Source organism: Gobio gobio, assembly GCF_949357685.1.
Source record: "Gobio gobio genome assembly, chromosome: 15".
In the NCBI taxonomy this organism is placed as follows: domain Eukaryota; kingdom Metazoa; phylum Chordata; class Actinopteri; order Cypriniformes; family Gobionidae; genus Gobio; species Gobio gobio.
The window spans coordinates 33,527,610-33,547,050 of NC_137108.1; the positions used below are offsets into that span (position 1 = coordinate 33,527,610).

At 37.3% G+C, this 19,441-nt stretch overlaps 1 protein-coding gene across 1 annotated transcript in view; it reads right to left on the reverse strand.

Moving 5' to 3' along the window:
* Nucleotides 1–19,441, reverse strand: part of usp45 (ubiquitin specific peptidase 45) — a 55,523-nt gene that overhangs the window by 19,977 nt on the left and 16,105 nt on the right. Inside the window, exons 6-8 of the mRNA XM_079836714.1 lie at nucleotides 7,197–7,345; nucleotides 1,351–1,446; nucleotides 1,102–1,232 (exon numbers count right to left, since the gene is read on the reverse strand). Of these exons, the coding sequence (XP_079692840.1) occupies nucleotides 1,102–1,232; nucleotides 1,351–1,446; nucleotides 7,197–7,345 (376 nt within the window). The remainder of the gene's footprint in view (nucleotides 1–1,101; nucleotides 1,233–1,350; nucleotides 1,447–7,196; nucleotides 7,346–19,441) is intronic.

A 19,441-nucleotide genomic window follows, 5' to 3' on the forward strand; every position in this document is an offset into this window, starting at 1 on the left:
AGGAGCAAGATTATCAGTATCAATCTAAAAAAAAAGTGTGCATAACTGGTAAATATTTGATGTTTTGAAATAAATCACATCTGCCATATGTACTGTATTTGAGAAATGTGAGCTGCACCTGCTAGTGTACTTACTTTTTCACATACACTACTGTTCAAAAGTTTGGGTTCATAAAGCCATTCTTTAAGTGTCAGTAAAGACATTTATAATGTTATAAAAGTTAGTTATAATATTAAAAGATATTTCAAATAAATGCTGTTCTATCACGGTTTCCACAAAAATATTAAACAGCACAACCACTTTCAAAATTGATGATCAAAAAAAAAAGCTTACAGACCCTAAACTTTTAAATAGTAGTGTATGTGGTCCTTTTTCAACGTATTTGGGCATGTTGAGTTCTTTGAGACTTCCTGAAGCATCTTATGCTCAGCTATTTTAAGTGCAGTGAAATTTTCAATAGCTTGGAAAAGATTAAGACATTTCAACAACTGTCCTTCAGAGGAGCTTTTATATTTAAGCTGAATATTACAAAATATACAATCCAAGTAGTGCTTGAAAATTAAATTGCTTTTTTATTTATTAACAATAGAAAAAATATATATATATGTGGAAGAAATTTTTTTTACTGGGAAATACTTACTGTTTCACAGCATTGTACATGTTTCAGGCATTCGTAATGGCAAATGTGATGTGATGTGTATATGCTCAAATGAATTGGTGCGCTTAAGGCTGAGATGATGCCAGGTGAGTAGGACACACATGTACACATATGCAAACCCACAGGTCTGATAAAGGCACAGTACCTGAGTTAATATCACAGAAGCACCAGAGAGACACCCAACTGCCTGGCAGGCTCCTGTCTGAGCCACCCAACCATTCAGCACGTTCAAACAACGTTTAAACAACAGCCAGTGAACCGTTCAGCCTGTACACGGCATAAAAATCAACCCCCGAGAGCAGGGCTCCAACCAGCCATTTAAGCTCAAAACAGGTTTGAAACCGCTTGGCGTACAGTGACTATATATTAGCCACATTTAGATCCACATAGCTTTTTGAGATTTTTATAATATGCATTTACAAATGGTGGCAGTGTAGACATACTTCTGACAGAGCTGGTTGAAAAGGATCTTGGGGGAGACAGGCCCTTTCCCAGGCTCCTTCATGCTTTGTAGGAACAGAAACATGGCTGAGGTGAGGGGTTCTGGGCTGGGCAACGTCACCGTTAGTGGCCCCTACAAGAAAGCATAGTACTCATTTCACATCTAGCATACAAACGCATATTTAAAATCTAACATAAATGAGATTATGAGAGAGACTGTTCTAGTCCCGTCCAGTTTAATTGGGAGGTACCAAGTTTGTCTCGGCAGAGGGGCAGATCTTCATCTTATGGCCTTTTTCCTTGACGTCTTGAATCAAGTCATTCAGCATGTGGGTCTGGGAGAGATTCTAAATCAAAACAAACAATGGAAAGTTGTCACACACTCTGCTTTTATAATTTCTCTGTGTTTTCTATTTTCCCAAAGAGGCGTTTGAGAAAACAAAACATCTTACTCTTGCTGCTCACTTTTCATAATCAACATATGAAATAAAAAAATAATATCATAGGCTAATATTTAAACAGCCAAACTATGAAACTAAATAGGCTATGATTTCTTTAACCCTCTGTCCGACAAAGGTGCTGGCTGCATTCTGAAGGTTTTTTTCCTTTATGACAGCGGACGCAACTCACAATAGCTACTCTGTCATTTTTAGTCATACAGATAAGTGCAAGACATAATTATAAACTATAAACTGTCTACTTTGATTTGTGTACACTCACAATACCAACAAAGGCCATGGACTCAGGAAACGGATTATTTTGCAAGCACTCCAATCCAAACACGGTCTTCATTTAAAAAATGTATTTTGTTTATTAAATGCAAAGTTTTTAATTTTAAAAGCATTTCTAAATTCAGTTTATATTTCCAACAAACGAAATTCCAAGCCAAAATAACAAAACGGTTAAAAAAAAAACAATTCGCTCTTTTTATTTTAATTAATGCTTGAATAACACGCTTATATTTCCTTCCATTATAATGGCTAGCACGGTGGCTGGGATATACATAAACCTACCAATATACGTAGCATCATTTTTGGAATGACTTATCACGAGAGGAAAAAAAATAAGTTTTAGTCACATAACATCGGTTAATGGAAACGCCGTCATTTCGCAATTGTTTATTGACATTTAGAAAATATAACGTTTTGCGCAAATCTGTAGGCTAATGGAAACGCGGCTACTGTCGAACCTACGCGTCTTCAGAAAATGCAAACAATTTCTTCGTTAGCGGAACAACTAACCTAAAATTAGAGGCAATAAAAGACCACGAGTCATCCAAGTCTCATTTCAAGTGAACTACCATACAGCCAGTGTTGGGCAGTAGCGAGATACAAGTTGTGACACTAGCTTAACTACATTTTTCAGTAGCTAAGTTACTTTTAAAACAGTATAGCTTTTCCAGTATCCAGAAAGTAGCTGTATAGCGTGACAAAAAGCTACATTCTGTTTTGGGATCTGAAGAGAACGAGCCTGTAATGAACAAAGCGGACTGGTGTGACACTCAGCTCAATAATCCACTCTATGCCAGCGCACTCCACTCATGATCCGCTTACCTTTAAAATGACATTCACTCAAATCCCGCTCAGACATGAAATGTATCTGTACTACCATGTAACGGTACACAAAACTGACGGTTCGGTACGTACCTCGGTTTTGAAGTCACGGTTCGGTACGGGTTCGGTACAGCAGTTTTAAAAAATTGCTTTTTATTTATTTTTTATTAAACAGTGGTTTACTGAAAAAATTGTGTCTGTCCTTAAATGAATTAAATTATAACTAAAAGTTTCTTAAAGATAATGCTGTAAACTATATAGGGAGCCCTTACTTGCACATTATTACTATAATATTAAAGGTTAACAACAGAGCCCAAACAATGAGTCTATATTCAGCAGCTGATATTCATGTTTAGTTATAGGATAATCAACACTCAAATAACACATTGTGTGCAAACATGTAAACTTCACATAAGGCAGTTTTTGCATTAACTCCTAAATCTAATTATAAAATGATGTTTTTTCTCCAATTCGTTGTTGAAATATAATCTTAGTGACTGTCATTTTCATGACAGATTTATCTAAACATAGCATTAAATAATCAAGACATCACTAAAAGGTTAAGTAGAAATAATATATATATTAATATAGGCTAATATAGTGCATATATTTAGTGAAAGTTGATTTATCTAGTGAATTAACAGCTGTGGACACGGAATGACTTCTGAAATTATGCTGCGTGACATTGTTTACAAGCTGTTTGACGTCTTTCCGCGATTGAAACACTGATTGAGCGATTACACGACATATGATACGTTTCAGTAAGTGTTATCCTCAACATACCGTAAGATATTAATTCATGTTTATTCTTCTGGAAGAGATGATCGCGTTCGCGCGCCACGGCCGCTTGAATTGGCGCGCCTATACAGTGATCAGTCGTCACATTAAAGAGCGTCAAAACGACATTTATCGTTTAAATTTCGTGATAAAATGGACTGAATACTTAATATGTTCTAGTGGGAACTAGGATTGAAGTGTGTTCCGCGCTTAAAACAAGCCGACTGTTAACTGTTAAAGATTGCATTCAGAACCGTTCGGTACACACGCGCACCGAACCGAAAGCTCTGTCCTGAAACGGTTCGGTACGAATACGTGTACCGTTACACCCCTAATCTGTACTGTGAGCCTACTATACCTGTACCATTAAACAATGCATTTTTTTTTTCATATTTATGTTTAAATATTATAATGCTATTTTTAAATTTAATCTAGGCTATATTGATTATTAAAAGTGCAAAGATGGGCAATGCCAAAGACAGAGTGGGTCAGAAATGATTTTGAGCACTTCATTAAGTTTTTTTTTGTAGAAAGCATTTTTTTAAAGTGAATTTCGTTTTGTATAAATTGTACCTTAATTTTAACCAATGTTTCATCAGCCAATTGCCTGGATTTAGTAAATAAGAGGCTAATAGACTACAGCAGACAATAATCGTGACATGAAGGCGCAGGAACGATCACTTGTGTTGCACATGAACTGGAGCAACTTGTGTTGAACATGAACTCATAAATAATCCAAAACTCAGCGTATAGGCTACTTCTCACAGACATGAGCAATATGTGTATAGAAAGCTTGAAATGTCCTCTTTTAAACGATTACGAAACAATTTGAAACGAAAAGAAAGCAAAGCGCACTGTTCATGTGAGTAGCTCATGACTGGCGGTTCTGTTCAGAATGCTGCACTTCATCATGAGTTTAACCTACATTTTTAGACTAAATTGCATACATTTTGTTCTTGCACTGATGTTACATTTGTAGCCATTTTGCACTTTGACAGCCAGTTTGAGATATAGGCTATATTTGAGTATTGTGTGTATCAGATAGTTTACAAAATCAAATGATTCTATCAAATGAAAAAAAGTGTCCCAATCAACCTGAATTCACCCCATACTATGCTAGTGCACTTTCTTTTATAAATTTGAATTCTGAAAAAAGTTGCTGGTAAAAAAATATAACTGGCTGTTAAAATTGGGCATCCACCAGCCACTTTGGTAAAAGGTTAATTTCCCACCCTGATCATTCAGCATTAGACAATCTGCAAATCCGGAGTTGAACTGGGCCTTGTTTATAAAAATAATCATCGCCATCCACAAAAAAACCTCCATCCACGGTCCCCTTAACGCTGGGCTCTTTGGAAAGCTGAACAGGGTTGTCTTGCTCTGATAACTAAAAACACACTTCTTTGGTGACATTGTTGATTTCGTGAAGTCCTGTGACCTGTCCAGCGCAGCCGACGACTTCCCTAAAGCTGAGCGAAGCGCGTTGATGGGCGTGCTTTTGCTCTCTCGCTCTGGTCGACGTGTGCGCACGCGCCCTTCGGGGAGAAGTGCCTGTACAAAGAAATTCCGCCCTTGTTGACGTCACATAGGCCCATACTCGAAAAAAAAACTTCCCGAAACTTGTGAGAAACCGGAAGGAGTATTTTTGACACAGAAACTCTCCATCAAACGTCCAACTTATTTTTTAAAACTTTGGCCATGTTCAGCATGGGAATCCAAGTCTTTAACAGTGAAAAAAACTGCATGAAATAGCATTATACCCCCCCTTTAAGCTGAAATCGTCTGAAATTGTCATCGTAGGTGCATGTCCACTGTGAGAGACATAATCTAAAAAAAAAAAACACACAAATCACAATGTATGATTTTTAAACTATTTATTTGTATGATACAGCTGCAAATAAGTATTTGAACACCTGAGAAAATCAATGTTAATATTTGGTACAGTAGCCTTTGTTTGCAATTACAGAGGTCAAACGTTTCCTGTAGTTTTTCACCAGGTTTGCACACACTGCAGGAGGGATTTTTGGCCCACTCCTCCACACAGATCTTCTCTAGATCAGTCAGGTTTCTGGCCTGTCGCTGAGAAACACGGAGTTTGAGCTCCCTCCAAAGATTCTCTATTGGGTTTAGGTCTGGAGACTGGCTAGGCCACGCCAGAACCTTGATATGCTTCTTACAGAGCCACTCCTTGGTTATCCTGGCTGTGTGCTTCGGGTCATTGTCATTATGGAAGACCCAGCCTCGACCCATTTTCAATGCTCTAACTGAGGGAAGGAGGTTGTTCCCCAAAATCTCGCAATACATGGCCCCGGTCATCCTCTCCTTAATACAGTGCAGTCGCCCTGTCCCATGTGCAGAAAAACACCCCCAAAGCATGATGCTACCACCCCCATGCTTCACAGTAGGGATGGTGTTCTTGGGATAGTACTCATCATTCTTCTTCCTCCAAACACGTTTAGTGGAATTATGACCAAAAAGTTCTATTTTGGTCTCATCTGACCACATCTGACTTTCTCCCAGGACTCCTCTGGATCATCCAAATGGTCATTGATAAACTTAAGACGGGCCTGGACATGTGCTGGTTTAAGCAGGGGAACCTTCCGTGCCATGCATGATTTCAAACCATGACGTCTTAGTGCATTACCAACAGTAACTTTGGAAACGGTGGTCCCAGCTCTTTTCAGGTCATTGACCAGCTCCTCCCGTGTAGTTCTGGGCTGATTTCTCACCTTTCTTAAGATCATTGAGAGTCTCCCCACGAGGTGAGATCTTGCATGGAGCCCCAGTCCGAGGGAGATTGACAGTCATGTTTAGCTTCTTCCATTTTCTAATGATTGCTCCAACAGTGGACCTTTTTTCACCAAGCTGCTTGGCAATTTCCCCGTAGCCCTTTCCAGCCTTGTGGAGGTGTACAATTTTGTCTCTAGTGTCTTTGGACAGTTCTTTGGTCTTGCCATGTTAGTAGTTGGATTCTAACTAATTGTATGGGGTGGACAGGTGTCTTTATGCAGCTAACGACCTCAAACAGGTGCATCTAATTTAGGATAATAAATGGAGTGGAGGTGGACATTTTAAAGCAGACTAACGGGTCTTTGAGGGTCAGAATTCTAGCTGATAGACAGGTGTTGAAATACTTATTTGCAGCTGTATCATACAAATAAAGAGTTAAAAAATCATACATTGTGATTTCTGGATTTTTTTTATTTAGATTATGTCTCTCACAGTGGACATGCACCTACGATGACAATTTCAGACCCCTCCATGATTTCTAAGTGGGAGAACTTGCAAAATAGCAGGGTGTTCAAATACTTATTTTCCTCACTGTAATTGTACTGAACTGAATTATCAATATTACTAAAGAACAACAAAAATACAAACGTGACATATTTTCCAGTTTAACCATTTAATAGTTGCGGTACTTAATAATATTTTTTGTATCCTTTGAAAATAATTGAAATGTTTGCTTTTTCTTACAGTGAGGTTTCTTATGTGAACTGTTCAACAAGAAAAATAAGTTTCATTCAATATACTGACTCCTTGTCCTTCTGAAACAAGCAAGGGTCAAAGTGTTTGCTCAAGGCCACAAGAGTGAAAGAGCCGTGTTTGAAACTTCCACAATGTATTTGAATTGATTTGTGTTAACAGCCCAGATCAGAAACCAACTGGCTAAAAACCATTCAAAACACACAGAACTGACAACAAAAAAAAAAAGTTACAAGTAAGTAAAAAGTAAAGTGAGGGATGAGTGTTCTCAGACATGACTTTACCTGCATCACAGCATTGAAGAAGCAGGTGTTACCCAGGTTGTTGATGCCCTTGACCGGGATAAGCGTGCTATTCACAGGACTCTTCCCTCTCTGAGTGTCCACATACTCAGCGGGTTCCTCTCGGAGCTTGATAATTTTTGAGGTTGTTCCTAAAAGACAGGACAGAAATCAAGTTTACAGATCTCTCGTTAACGCACTACTTAGTAAAGTAGGTTTTCTACATTCAAAAATGTTCTGCGCATATACAAAAGGCAGAAAACTCGACTTCAAATTTAAGTCAATTTATTTGAGAGAAATAAAAACAGATCTTCTGTTATGTGAAGATCTGGGCTACGTTCCTCAAAAAGCATTGAAAGTGGCACCAATGGTCACTACTATCAACTTAGCTCACAATGCTTTTGAGAAACGTAGCCCTGGACTGGGCCTGGTCCCAGTGTGCGCTTGATTTTCTGCTGCAGAAATGGGTTAACATTCTGGGTAGCAGCTGGGAGAGGCTGCAGATGACAGCTGGATAAAAGTACGCTGGTTAGGGAGCAGGGAACAAGCCCAGCTGCTCCCCGCTACCGCCACGACTCTGCGGGAGCTTCTTGGCCCAGGCGGCTAAACACAAGGCCCGCAGAGAGAGAAAGAGAGAGTTTTTCTACACAAAAACAGCTAAGCTCCAGAGAAATGACGGGTGCACTGCCCTAAACACTCAGGAGACATAAAAGCAACCTGCATGATAATTCAGAGCGAGCAGTCGGTCCCGTAAATAGCTCTCAGTCCCTCTGAAGAGAGGCTGATGGTGCCTATGGCTTTCAACAATAAGGATACATACAATTATGAGATTTATTAAAAAATGTATTTATTACAATGGCTACTTCTTTGTGCAAACATTTTTTCAACAATGACAAAAAACATCTAAAAAGTTATAGTGGAAATAATATTGTGTTCTAAGACCTATTCAATTTAAATTACACTGACTATTATTCACAATTCAATGACAAGGTCATATAATTATAAAATTATTGAGCATTAACTTAATATTTATTCAGTATTGTTTTGTTCTGTATTGTGTACCATCTTTTAACATCTAATAAATATATAGTTTATATTGTATAAAGTGTATTTAAACACTAAAACATAATAACATCATAATGTCATTCATGTTATCTATATAAAAGAAGTCTCAATTTTGTGAATCTGGTGAGTAAATAGTGGATATCCTGTACCCAATGCTATTTCAGATTACAAAAATATATGACTGAAAATGCAACAACTCCATTTAACTTTTTTTTATTGCTAGCTTAAAGCTAATAAACATGGATCTTTGGTGGCAAGGAAGAAATCTCCATGATGGACCTTGGTGAAAGAGGGTTGGCGCATATTTGATTCCCATTTTTCATTTATGAACATGAAGTACACCCCTTAACTTAGCCTTTATGAGATAACTCTTTTATATGCATTCATTGACCAACTATCTGCATGTTCTGGACAAAAATAAATAAATAAATAAATAAAAATGTTTGCAACTCAGTGGATTGTACAGAGTGGACTACATATACACAAAATACATTTTCTTGCAATGTTTATATTAAAGATACAACTAATTTGAGTTTGAAAAAAAAAATGCAGTTTATTTTTTGTTTCCCCCCCTACTCTTTTTATGAGTTATGATTTGGTGGACCAGTCATCAATCTGGGTGGTGGCCTTTTGCAACAAGGCATTGGACAAGCCATAGGACAAGCCATAACAAAAGACTGAATTCATCTTTTTTATTTTTATCCTCACTGGCACCATTTGTGAAGGAGAACACTAGTGTTCCGTCAAATTGAGCATTAATGAACAACTGCAAGCACCCAAGGCACTAAGAATAAAAGTGCTGCTTGCCACTACTAAATGCTATTTACACTCTTTTGCACTATTATTTATGCAAAGGCAAGGCCAATTAAGGAAAATAAAGTATTATGACATTTTTTTTATTAAGTTTAACCAGCCCAATATTATATTTGTATGGATTCAGGAGTCATACATATATATATATTTTTTTTTTAATATTTTTTTTTTATATTATTATTACATTTCTATTTTCCCATTAAGTAAACATAAAATTTTTAAAGAAAATATAATATCAAAAATATGCCAAAATGGGTACCAGGGTTTCAAGTAACAGATTGAAAATTCAGGCAAAATTTTACTATCGCTCAGTAAGTTCCAGCTAGTTTGGGACCAAATGTTGTTTTGTAGTTATTGATAAAATTATATTTGCCATATTTTTTTTTTCTTTGTTTGTACCTCTAATGCTGTAAAAGATTTAATGAGACACTAATGTACCGGATTCATGTAATGTGCCCCAAATACCTTCAAAATGACCTGAAGTAATTCATATCATATAGATGAGTGCAGGTTTTGTACATATCTACAGCTTGTTCTTCCATCAAGTGGAATAATATGCCTTACTCTTGTGTCCCAATTGGTTTATTCTTGCATGAATGATTTCTGTTAAGAAAAGTGGATAAAATTAGCAGTTGATGTAGGTATGTTTACATGCCTTAGTGTGCATTGATTTCCCCCTACCTCTTCAACAATCCCTCCTGTTAGAAAAATCTAGAAAGAGGACAACACCCACTGACACGCTGTGAACAATGGCGGAATATGATGTTTTGGAGGTCATCTTTTGGACAAACTACACAAAACCAAAAGGACTTATATAAATGTTCCTTTGCATTCTCATATACCCAAGAGAATCGACACTATTACAAGAAAAAGAAAAAGAAACTTCAACGTATAATTATTGACATGTCAGGCTGTGGAGATGGGCAGGGAGGTGTTTGCATGTCTGACAAGGTCAACTCAAGAATACCTGTCTTTGACGAATCTCTGCTTGGACAATACCAGGGGTCTTCATTAAGCTGGAAAGCTCTAGGGCTGCAATATATGCTCTTAACCCTTCAAATTCGGCTAAGCATTTGATGGGGTGGAAAAGGTATTTCTGACAACAGGAGAGCAACAAAATGTCTTGAGTTGTGTTTCAGGTTCAGCTAACATTGCTGTGTCCACAGGTTCAGCTTGTTTATTCTCCCGTCCTGAATCCATATTGTCGCACTGCCACATCCGAGGGAAAGCCCAAGGACAACCCATGTTCTCCAATTCAGGAAGTAAATTGGTTTTCCTTTGTGCAAAAACACTCTTCAGAGCTGCCCCAAATGTTATGCAGATCCACACACACTTATTGTACAAACTGGCCCAGTATTAAGCCCTGTTCAGGAAAAATAAATTAAAATCTGAAGTGGGCAGCTTCTGTGCCCCCATGTTTTTCTCACAGGGGTTAATCAGGCATCAAAACAATAGACTGGAGTGCAGCTATTCCTAAGTGGGACCAAAAGCATCTGGAGCGCTACATGAAAACATCTGGAAGTTGGTCTGTGTCCATACAGCCATTCGAGACGAAGCCCATATGTCCATGAACACTGTGGTGCAAACAAGTGTAGACAACAGAGACGCATAGCTCATACATTGAGCAAAAAGGAGAACGAGCGAGAGTGAGAGCAAAAAAGGTACCTTTTGCATTTTATCAGTCCCATTTTTGAATGGACCAGGAGAATAAACGGTGCAATGTGGGAATGTCTATGGAGTTACATCACATCTGGGCCCGCTGATCAAGGTAAACAATGTTCAGAGAGCCATCTGCCAGCGTGGCAGCGAAGGAGATACATAGAGGGGACTGGGGGGGGGGACAGTGCCCTGAACAAGCATATGGAAAAACAGATTTTTCCTCTCCCTGCAGCAGTTAGTGAAGGCAAATGTCAGCATGCACCACGGCCACGCTTGACTGTCCTACACTCGGCACCACCACCTGGCTCTCCTTGCTCAGCCACCGAATATGGGCAGGAGTGACACTGTGGAGCATGTCCCCGGGGCAGCCTAAACGATCAGCAAGCCACTCCACTCCTCCCCACCCAGTTCTCTCCAAAATGCACAAGTGCCAAAGTGAACTGGATGTAGTTTCCTGATAACTGTGTTAAAAGATCTTCCCTAAGAGCGATGTATAAAACACTGTTAAAAAAAAAAAAAAAAAAAAAAAAAAAAGTAGGCATCAATAACAACATTCTAGCAGTGTTATGTAGCATTAGTTATACGATTATTGTATTTATTCATAATTTGAATCAGCTTTTATTTTTAGATTTTCAGTTTACAGTTAATTTTTCATTTTAAGCATTTCAGTGTGCTTTTGTCATTTTGATTAGTTTTTATTTTAGTTTAAGTCATCCTTCAACTTAAACTAGGCAACATTTAAAATGTTTGTTTACTTTATGTTTTTCATCTATTATGTATTTTATTGTAGTTCAGCTTTATTTAAACACAATTTTGTATAGTTTTAATTAACAATAACACTGCATTCTGGCCCATAAAAGTTTGTAGAATTCTATACTATTGTCTAAATAAAATACAAATAAAACACTAAAAACTAAACTCAATCATTGATAAATGCTACAAGGGAATTTAGGCATTACAACATTATGTTGTGCATAATGAAAATTGGATATATATTTATAGATTTTCTGAATATTATATTGAACAGTGCTATTCAATTCTTAAAGTGATTGAGTATTAAATAACAGAAAAAACGGTAATCTATATGTAAATTCAGGTGAAATGAACATGACCAATTAAATAACACTTAAAATATATATATTTTTTAAAGTCTCTTATATCATCCGATAACCTATATGGTAACATCTCCAGAAAAAAAAGAAGCAGATTGGACATTCTGTTAAATATCTCTTTTTGTGTTTCATGCAAAAAAGATAGTCATACAGGTTTGGAATTACATGAGGATGGAATGAGATTTTCATTTCAGGTGAACTATTTACACTAGGTCCTAGACAAGATCCCACTGAGAGAAATATTTATTTATACCCGTTTTTCCGACTTCAAAAGGTTATACAACTAGCACTACTAGTCATTTGTACTTGAAAAAGCTTTGAAGCAAAAGTGTCACAAAAGTAACAAGTGTTTGTAGCATTGCAGTGGAGAACTTTCCGAGAAGAGTCAAGCACAGATTTATAGAAGTCAATACACTGTACATGTACACTATACAAAATCTTTCCTTGTTTCTCACAAAGTGAAGGACAGCTCTCCTCAGGCTGAAGACAGCAAGCAGTCAAGAGGAAGGCCGAGCAACACCAAATGTCTTATTAATTTGTTAATTTGTTGTGGCCATGGGGCATGAAAACCGTGCTTCATTGCCATCTGAGGCCAAGGGTATCCAACGTCTTGATGCACGCACACATACACACATATATAAATGTGCTGTTGGCACATTGGCCCTGGATTGACCTAAATAGAAAAGCATTCTCCCACCCGAGGCTAACCATTCTCAGTAATCAAAAAGACCTAGCTGTAAAATCCTCAACATCGAGATTAAAATGTAGAACGATGTATAAAAACCATACAACGTGTTTATCAAATATAGGCTAATGGGTTCCAATGAACATATGAGATTTGAAAATAACCAGGGATGACATCAGAACCCGGAAGACTAGATATTCCTTCAAGATACAGTTGCAAGAAAAAGTGTGTGAATCACTTGCAGAATCTATGAAAATGTGAATAATTTGGACAAAAAAAAAAGATATCATACAAAATGCATTATTTTTTATTTAGTACTGTCCTGAATAAGATTTTACATACATTTTTTTTACATATAGTCCAAAAGACTAAAAAATAATTTATTAAAATAACCCCGTTCAAAAGTTTATGAACCATTAATTCTCAGTGCTGTGCGTCGTTCCCTGTCAAGCTTTTTTTTGTTTTGTGATGGTTGTTCATGAGTCTCTTGTTTGTCTTGAGCAGTTAAACTGCCCAATGTTCTTTAAAAAAATCCTCCAGGTCCTGCACATTCTTCAGTTTTCCAGCATCTTTTGCATATTTGAACCCTCTCCAGAAGGAACTGTATGATTTTGAGATCCATCTTTTCTTTTCAGATAACTGAGGGACTCAAACACAGAGCTGGGGTGTGAAAACCTTTGAACAGGATGAAGATGTCCAAATTTTTCTTATTTTGTTTTATATATATATATATATATTTTTTTTTTTTTTTTTTTTTTTTTTTTTTTCATTTAGTACTGCCCTTCAGAAGCAACAGAAGATACTAGCATGTTTCCCAGAAAACAAATTAAGTACAATTTACCTTGATCTTCAAATTCTCCTAATGCATCGTGTTTCCTTCTGGAGCATCAGTGAATGTTTCAACTTTTTAAATAGTTGTGTTTGAGTCCCTCAGTTGTCCTCAGTGTGAAAAGATGGATCTCAAAGTCATACAGTCCCTGCTGGAGAGAGTTCAAATATGCAAAAGATGCTGGAAAACTGAAGAATGTACAGGACCTCAAGGATTTTTCTGAAGAACATTGGGCAGTTTAACTGCTCAAGACAAACAAGAGACTCATGAACAACCATCACAAAACAAAAAACAGCTGTGGATCATCCAGGGAACGACACACAGCACTGAGAATTAATGGTTAATAAACTTTTGAACGGGGTTATTTTAATACATTCAGCTATTTTTTTTGTCTTGTGGACTATATGTAAATATTTTTTATGTAAAATATCTTATTCAGGACAGTACTACATAAAAATAACATGCATTTTGTATGATCTCTAAAATTATTCACATTTTCACAGATTCTGCAAGCAGTTCACATACTTTTTCTTGCAACAGTATTTCCATGGAAAATAAAATTGTACAGCAAAACGTCAAAGTATCGTCATGTTTACCACATGCTTTATTTACTCATAAATTGAAAAAACCCATTATAAAACCCCACAGGAAAATCTCGAAGGAACCACTGGCGAATTACACTTCCGCGTTCTGATGTCATCCCTGCACTTCATGCACTTATTAGGGCCCAAGCCCTGAAAGGGCGCAGAGCCCTATTGTTCTTCCTCTGTTTCTTATTATTATTATTAGGGCCCAAGCCCTGAAAGGGCGCAGAGCCCTATTGTTCTTCCTCAGATTATTCTTTGTTTTTTTTTTTTTTTTTTTTTTTATTTTTTTTTTCGACTTCTCGGGTACTTTTGGGGCACTTAACATGCTCGAAAACTCTTGAAACTTCGCACAGGCGTCGGAATGCGCGGCCATCAGAGCCGGGCTGAAGCTGGTACCCGGGCGTGGCAGGGGGGCTCGACAGCGCCCCCTTAAGTGGGGTCTGAAAACTTGGTCCATATATCAAACACACTTGCACGTACATGTATGAAACTCGGTACACATATAGACCTCATCGGGCCGAACAACTTTCGTGCTCATAGTTATGCGTCAGCCCAACAGGAAGTGAGCTATAATCGGTTGTTCGGAAAACCCATGCTCTGGAATTTAATATACTCCTCCGAGGCCATTGTTTCGATCATCGCCAAACTCGGTCAGCATGAAGAGAACATATCCAGGATGCTAAATTGCGAGCGGATTTTTGATATCTCAAATGGTTTTGGCCGTGGCGAAGCAACGAATTTATGGCGAGAAAAGGGAAACAGGAAGTGTGTTATAACGTCAGCAAACATTGACTGATTTGGATGAAACTTCAGCTGTGTGTTTCGTTGTAAGAGGCCGATCACATGGATATGACTTTTGTGAGTCAAAGTTATAGCGCCACCAACTGGCAGCAGGAAGTGTGTCACTTTCAAAAATGCTTTGAATCACCATCTTATTTTCACCCCATTTACTTCAAACTTCATCAGTATAATGTGAAAACATGACAGATAGAGACGTATGAAATGGATTCCTGAAATTTCAAATACTGTTGCCATGGCAACGTGTCAAAGTTTAATAATCTTTTGGCTGTTTTGAGGCTCTTAGCATGCTTGAAATTGCTTGAAACTGCTTGAAACTCAACACACACATCAGAGATGTCAGTCAGTACACATTGGTAAAGCATCAGAAATGGGCGGGGATGAGGGCCTCTCTAGCGCCACCTTTTGACAAAAGTGGGGGGGTTAGTTTTATCTTCAGTCACCAAACTCGGTACATATATTGTTCTCTTCGAGCCGGACAACTTTCTAATTTACAGTCATTAGCTCCGACCAACAGAAAGTCAGATATTTTGGTTTTAAGGTGAATTTTTGGTTAAATCGGGGTCTGAGTTTTTACGTTCTCCTCGTAGGCGATTTATTCAATCTCCACCAAACTCGGTCAACATGAAACAAAGATACGGAAGATGCTAAAATGTGAACGGATTTTGGATATCTCAAACGGTGTTGCCATGGCGAGGGATTAAATAAGGACAAAAAAGGGGAACAGAAATTGTCTCATATCTTGTAAAATCATATTTTGATTTCAATTAAATTAAGATTGTATGTTTGGCAATTGAACTTAGATTAATTTTAAATGACTATACTATTTTTCAGATGAATATATATATTTTTTATAAATATTTATTTGAATAGTCTAATGTGCCTGCATGTGTGTGCTGCCCTTCCCTCAATGAACACAAGATGGCAGCATTGTGTTAGTTTTGAAGCAGGATAAAAAAACCTTGTTTCTCTCTCTCTCTCTCTCTCTCCTCTCTCTCTCTCTCTCTCTCTCTCTCTCTCTCTCTCTTCTCTCTCTCTCTCTCATCTCTCTCTCTCTCTCTCTCTCTCTCTCTCTCTCTCTCTCTCTCTCTCTCTCTTCTCTCATCTCTCTCTCTCTCTCTCTCTCTCTCTCTCTCTCTCTCTCTCTCTCTCTGTGTGTGTGTGTGTGTGTGTGTGTGTGTGTGTGTGTGTGTGTGTGTGTGTGTGTGTGTGTGTGTGTGTGTGTGTGTGTGTGTGTGTGTGTGTGTTTCTGAGGACATACATTTGTAGACATTTCATGTGTCCCCATACATATATTGTTCTCTTCGAGCCGGACAACTTTCTAATTTACAGTCATTAGCTCCGACCAACAGGAAGTCAGATATTTTGGTTTGAAGGTGAATTTTTGTGTAATTCAGGGTCTGAGTTTTTACGTTCTCCTCGTAGGCGATTTATTCAATCTCCACCAAACTCGGTCAACATGAAACAAAGATACGGAAGATGCTAAAATGTGAACGTGTGTGTGTGTGTGTGTGTGTGTGTGTGTGTGTGTGTGTGTGTGTGTGTGTGTACTGCGCCCCTCATGAATATTCGCTCCCGTTTATCGTAATGTCAGATTTTGTCAGACCACTGTGTACAAGTGCGTTTATTCAGGATAGAAACAGCACCTGAGAAAACATCTCTGATTTGGACCTGTTTGCAGCAACTATTAAAAGAAAGGTAAGTTAATCTGCAGTTTAATCGCTTGTGGCTAAGTTTGGCTTGTTTGTGCGTGTTTTATAAGCTCTTTTCTGCTCGTTTTGCAGTAAGAAAGCAGCTAGCGCCTGATGCTAACGGCGCTAGCATAGTCATTCTGATCCCAGACTGTCAGGAGAGAATCAGAGATGCTTGTAAGATTTAATTTGTTTTAGATTCCAATATAATTGTAAATAACTTATTTTGAGCACATAAATCAGTCTAGCCATCGTAACAATGCATTGTCATGACTACAGTCTGTGAAGGGGATACAGTATCCTGACATGCTACTGTTAAATATTACTGCAGTTTAACGTTAGCTTGGTTTAAAGTTATTATTATTATTATATTATTATTAAGAAACAAAGCGATCAAGATATGCTTTTATTCCTCCTGAATGTAATAAAATATACTCTGTACCAATAGAACTGTAAGTATTAATGTTTATTATGAAAACAATCTTGCTGAAGAATGTCAAATTAAATGCAATGCTCATAATTATTGGTGTTTTTCTCTATGACAGCAGACACATCAGATAATGCCTGAATTGATTCCGCCCTGTTAGATCTATAAACCTAACAGGGTGGACATTCTAATAGAATAAATCGTATTTAGTGTATATTGCAAATTCTATAAACACATATATGCATATATAAATATTATAAAACCATGTTATAGGTGCAGTGCCACACATTACTGATGGCAAATCATGCAGGACAGTGAGGGAAAACTCCTCCACTGTTATGGTCTTCCACCCTGTTAGGCGAGTCATTTTTAAATAATAATTTGACATACTTATGTTTTATTTTGGGAGGTGAGGATCATTAACAGCATATACAATATATGTTTTTGAACACTTTTTTTATTATTTACCATCCTGTTGGCAAAAATGGGTACAAAAAGTACCTGTTTTTAATAATCAAGACATTCTATTCATCAATAATAGTTTTGTTATTGTTTCAAGAATTTAAAAAAATACCATGATGGCATAAGGGACATATACTATCCAAGAAAAACTTGTTATTGTTTAACATTAACATTTTGTGATAACTATGTATATGTCCCTAAAAGGGTGGAACATCTTCACGGCCCGTGTCTGAACAATGAATCTACCCATAATTATTATTTTTTTAGTCCCTGAGCTTGACCAATATGTATTCCGACTAGTTAAACATGTCACCATTTTGGTAGAATGCTAAAAACATGAAAATCATGTACTTTTTTTTCAAACATTTATGAAGCCAAAATGTTACCGCATACCAGGAATGACCCAGCTATAGTTTCTAACTGTGTTGCTATTTGATTAGAAAAAAGAAAGACAAAAGTGAACATTGGCCTGCATGGTAGCCTAATGAGGTGCCGTCAATGGTCTTGCTTTGGAAATAAACCCTTATTGTAACAAATGATATAGTTAAACAATAACAAGAACTATATGTTAGATCTAAGGCTGAGAACAAGTTAGAAAGAGCTTTAAAATACGGACCTTCTTGAATTATTGAATAAACAATCCCCCCATAACCACGCCCCCAACAAAGCCCCGCCCCCTCTGGTGAGTACCGGCACTTTATTTTTTCCACTTCAAGCACTGGCGTTGGTAATGGTACTCCTGGTTTACTGGGATGGGGTTCAATTCCCTACTGTGTCCTTGTTATTTTGTACCAACTACATAGAATGTAATAGTTTAATTACATTTAAACTAACTACAAATTATATATACAAGTGTTCCCACAAATAAAGTATAAATCATGTAAATTACTACATGTAATATATGGTATTCTGAACTCATTATGACTCAACTTTCTAATTTAACTAATCTAATTTAACTAATTTAAAACTTTCTAATTTTAAATAAAAACGTCATGTGCTGTGTTTGCCAAGATCACGTATGATGCATATGCAGGGTATATGCAGGAATCCTGAAGTAAATTTTAATACCTTTTTAAGACTTTTTTAAGACCTTCTCAAAATATTTAAAGACCTCATCGGCGATGAGAACTACTGTTGAGCAATAAAATAAAAATATATAAAGCTATAACAAACTATATATTAAATTAGGTGAGTGGATAGTTAAAAAAAATTGCAATTACAAAAAGTAATTCTTGAAAAAACATCTCTGGACTAATTATCTTATCACCTGACAGCCGTGATTCCATGTACTCATTCAGACAGAACTCTTTTTTAAAACAGAGGAGTGTGAGTGTGTTTTCTATACATGTGCTTTAAGGTCATGTGCTGTGTTTGCAAAGATCACTTTTGACACATTTGTCTTTAAATTCATTATTTACTGGCATAGTTCAAATTTATTTTAAAACAAAATTCACATTGTTTTCTACAAGTGTCTGTTTATAAGTGTCTTTTTTTCACAGAAAGTTTTTGTTTGAACGTGAATATTTGTATAATTCAGGGTCTGAGTTTTTACGTTTTCCTCGTATTCAATCTCCACCAAACTCGGTCAACGTGAAACGGAAGCTTAACGCATTAAAAATATTTAACGCAAATAACGCAGCGTCCGTTTTTATATCCATTTTTGCTTAGCGTTACATGATCACGCTCCTATTCATGTAAATGCTTCCAAGCGCGACAAGACACAAGAGAGCGCGCTGTATGCCAATGTCCTGTCTGTGTGTGTGTGTGTGTGTGTGTGTGTCAGTGTCCTGTCTGTGTGTGTGTGTGTGTGTGTGTGTGTGTGTGTGTGCCAGTGTCCTGTCTGTGTGTGTGTCAGTGTCCTGTCTGTGTGGATGCGTCTCATGTCAGCTAATCAAGGGACACTGACACACACACACACACACACACACACACACACACACACTCGACGCATAGATAGACACGCGTTAGTTTCCTGCTCACATCGAGTTCTCTTTTGCTCTTGAACAACCAATAACACAGAGGATTTTGAGTATTCTCATATTAGAGTCTTAAATTAGTTAAATAACGTCTTAAATTAACTTTAAAGAGTTGTGAGGAAATGAGATGCGCGGGACAGCGCG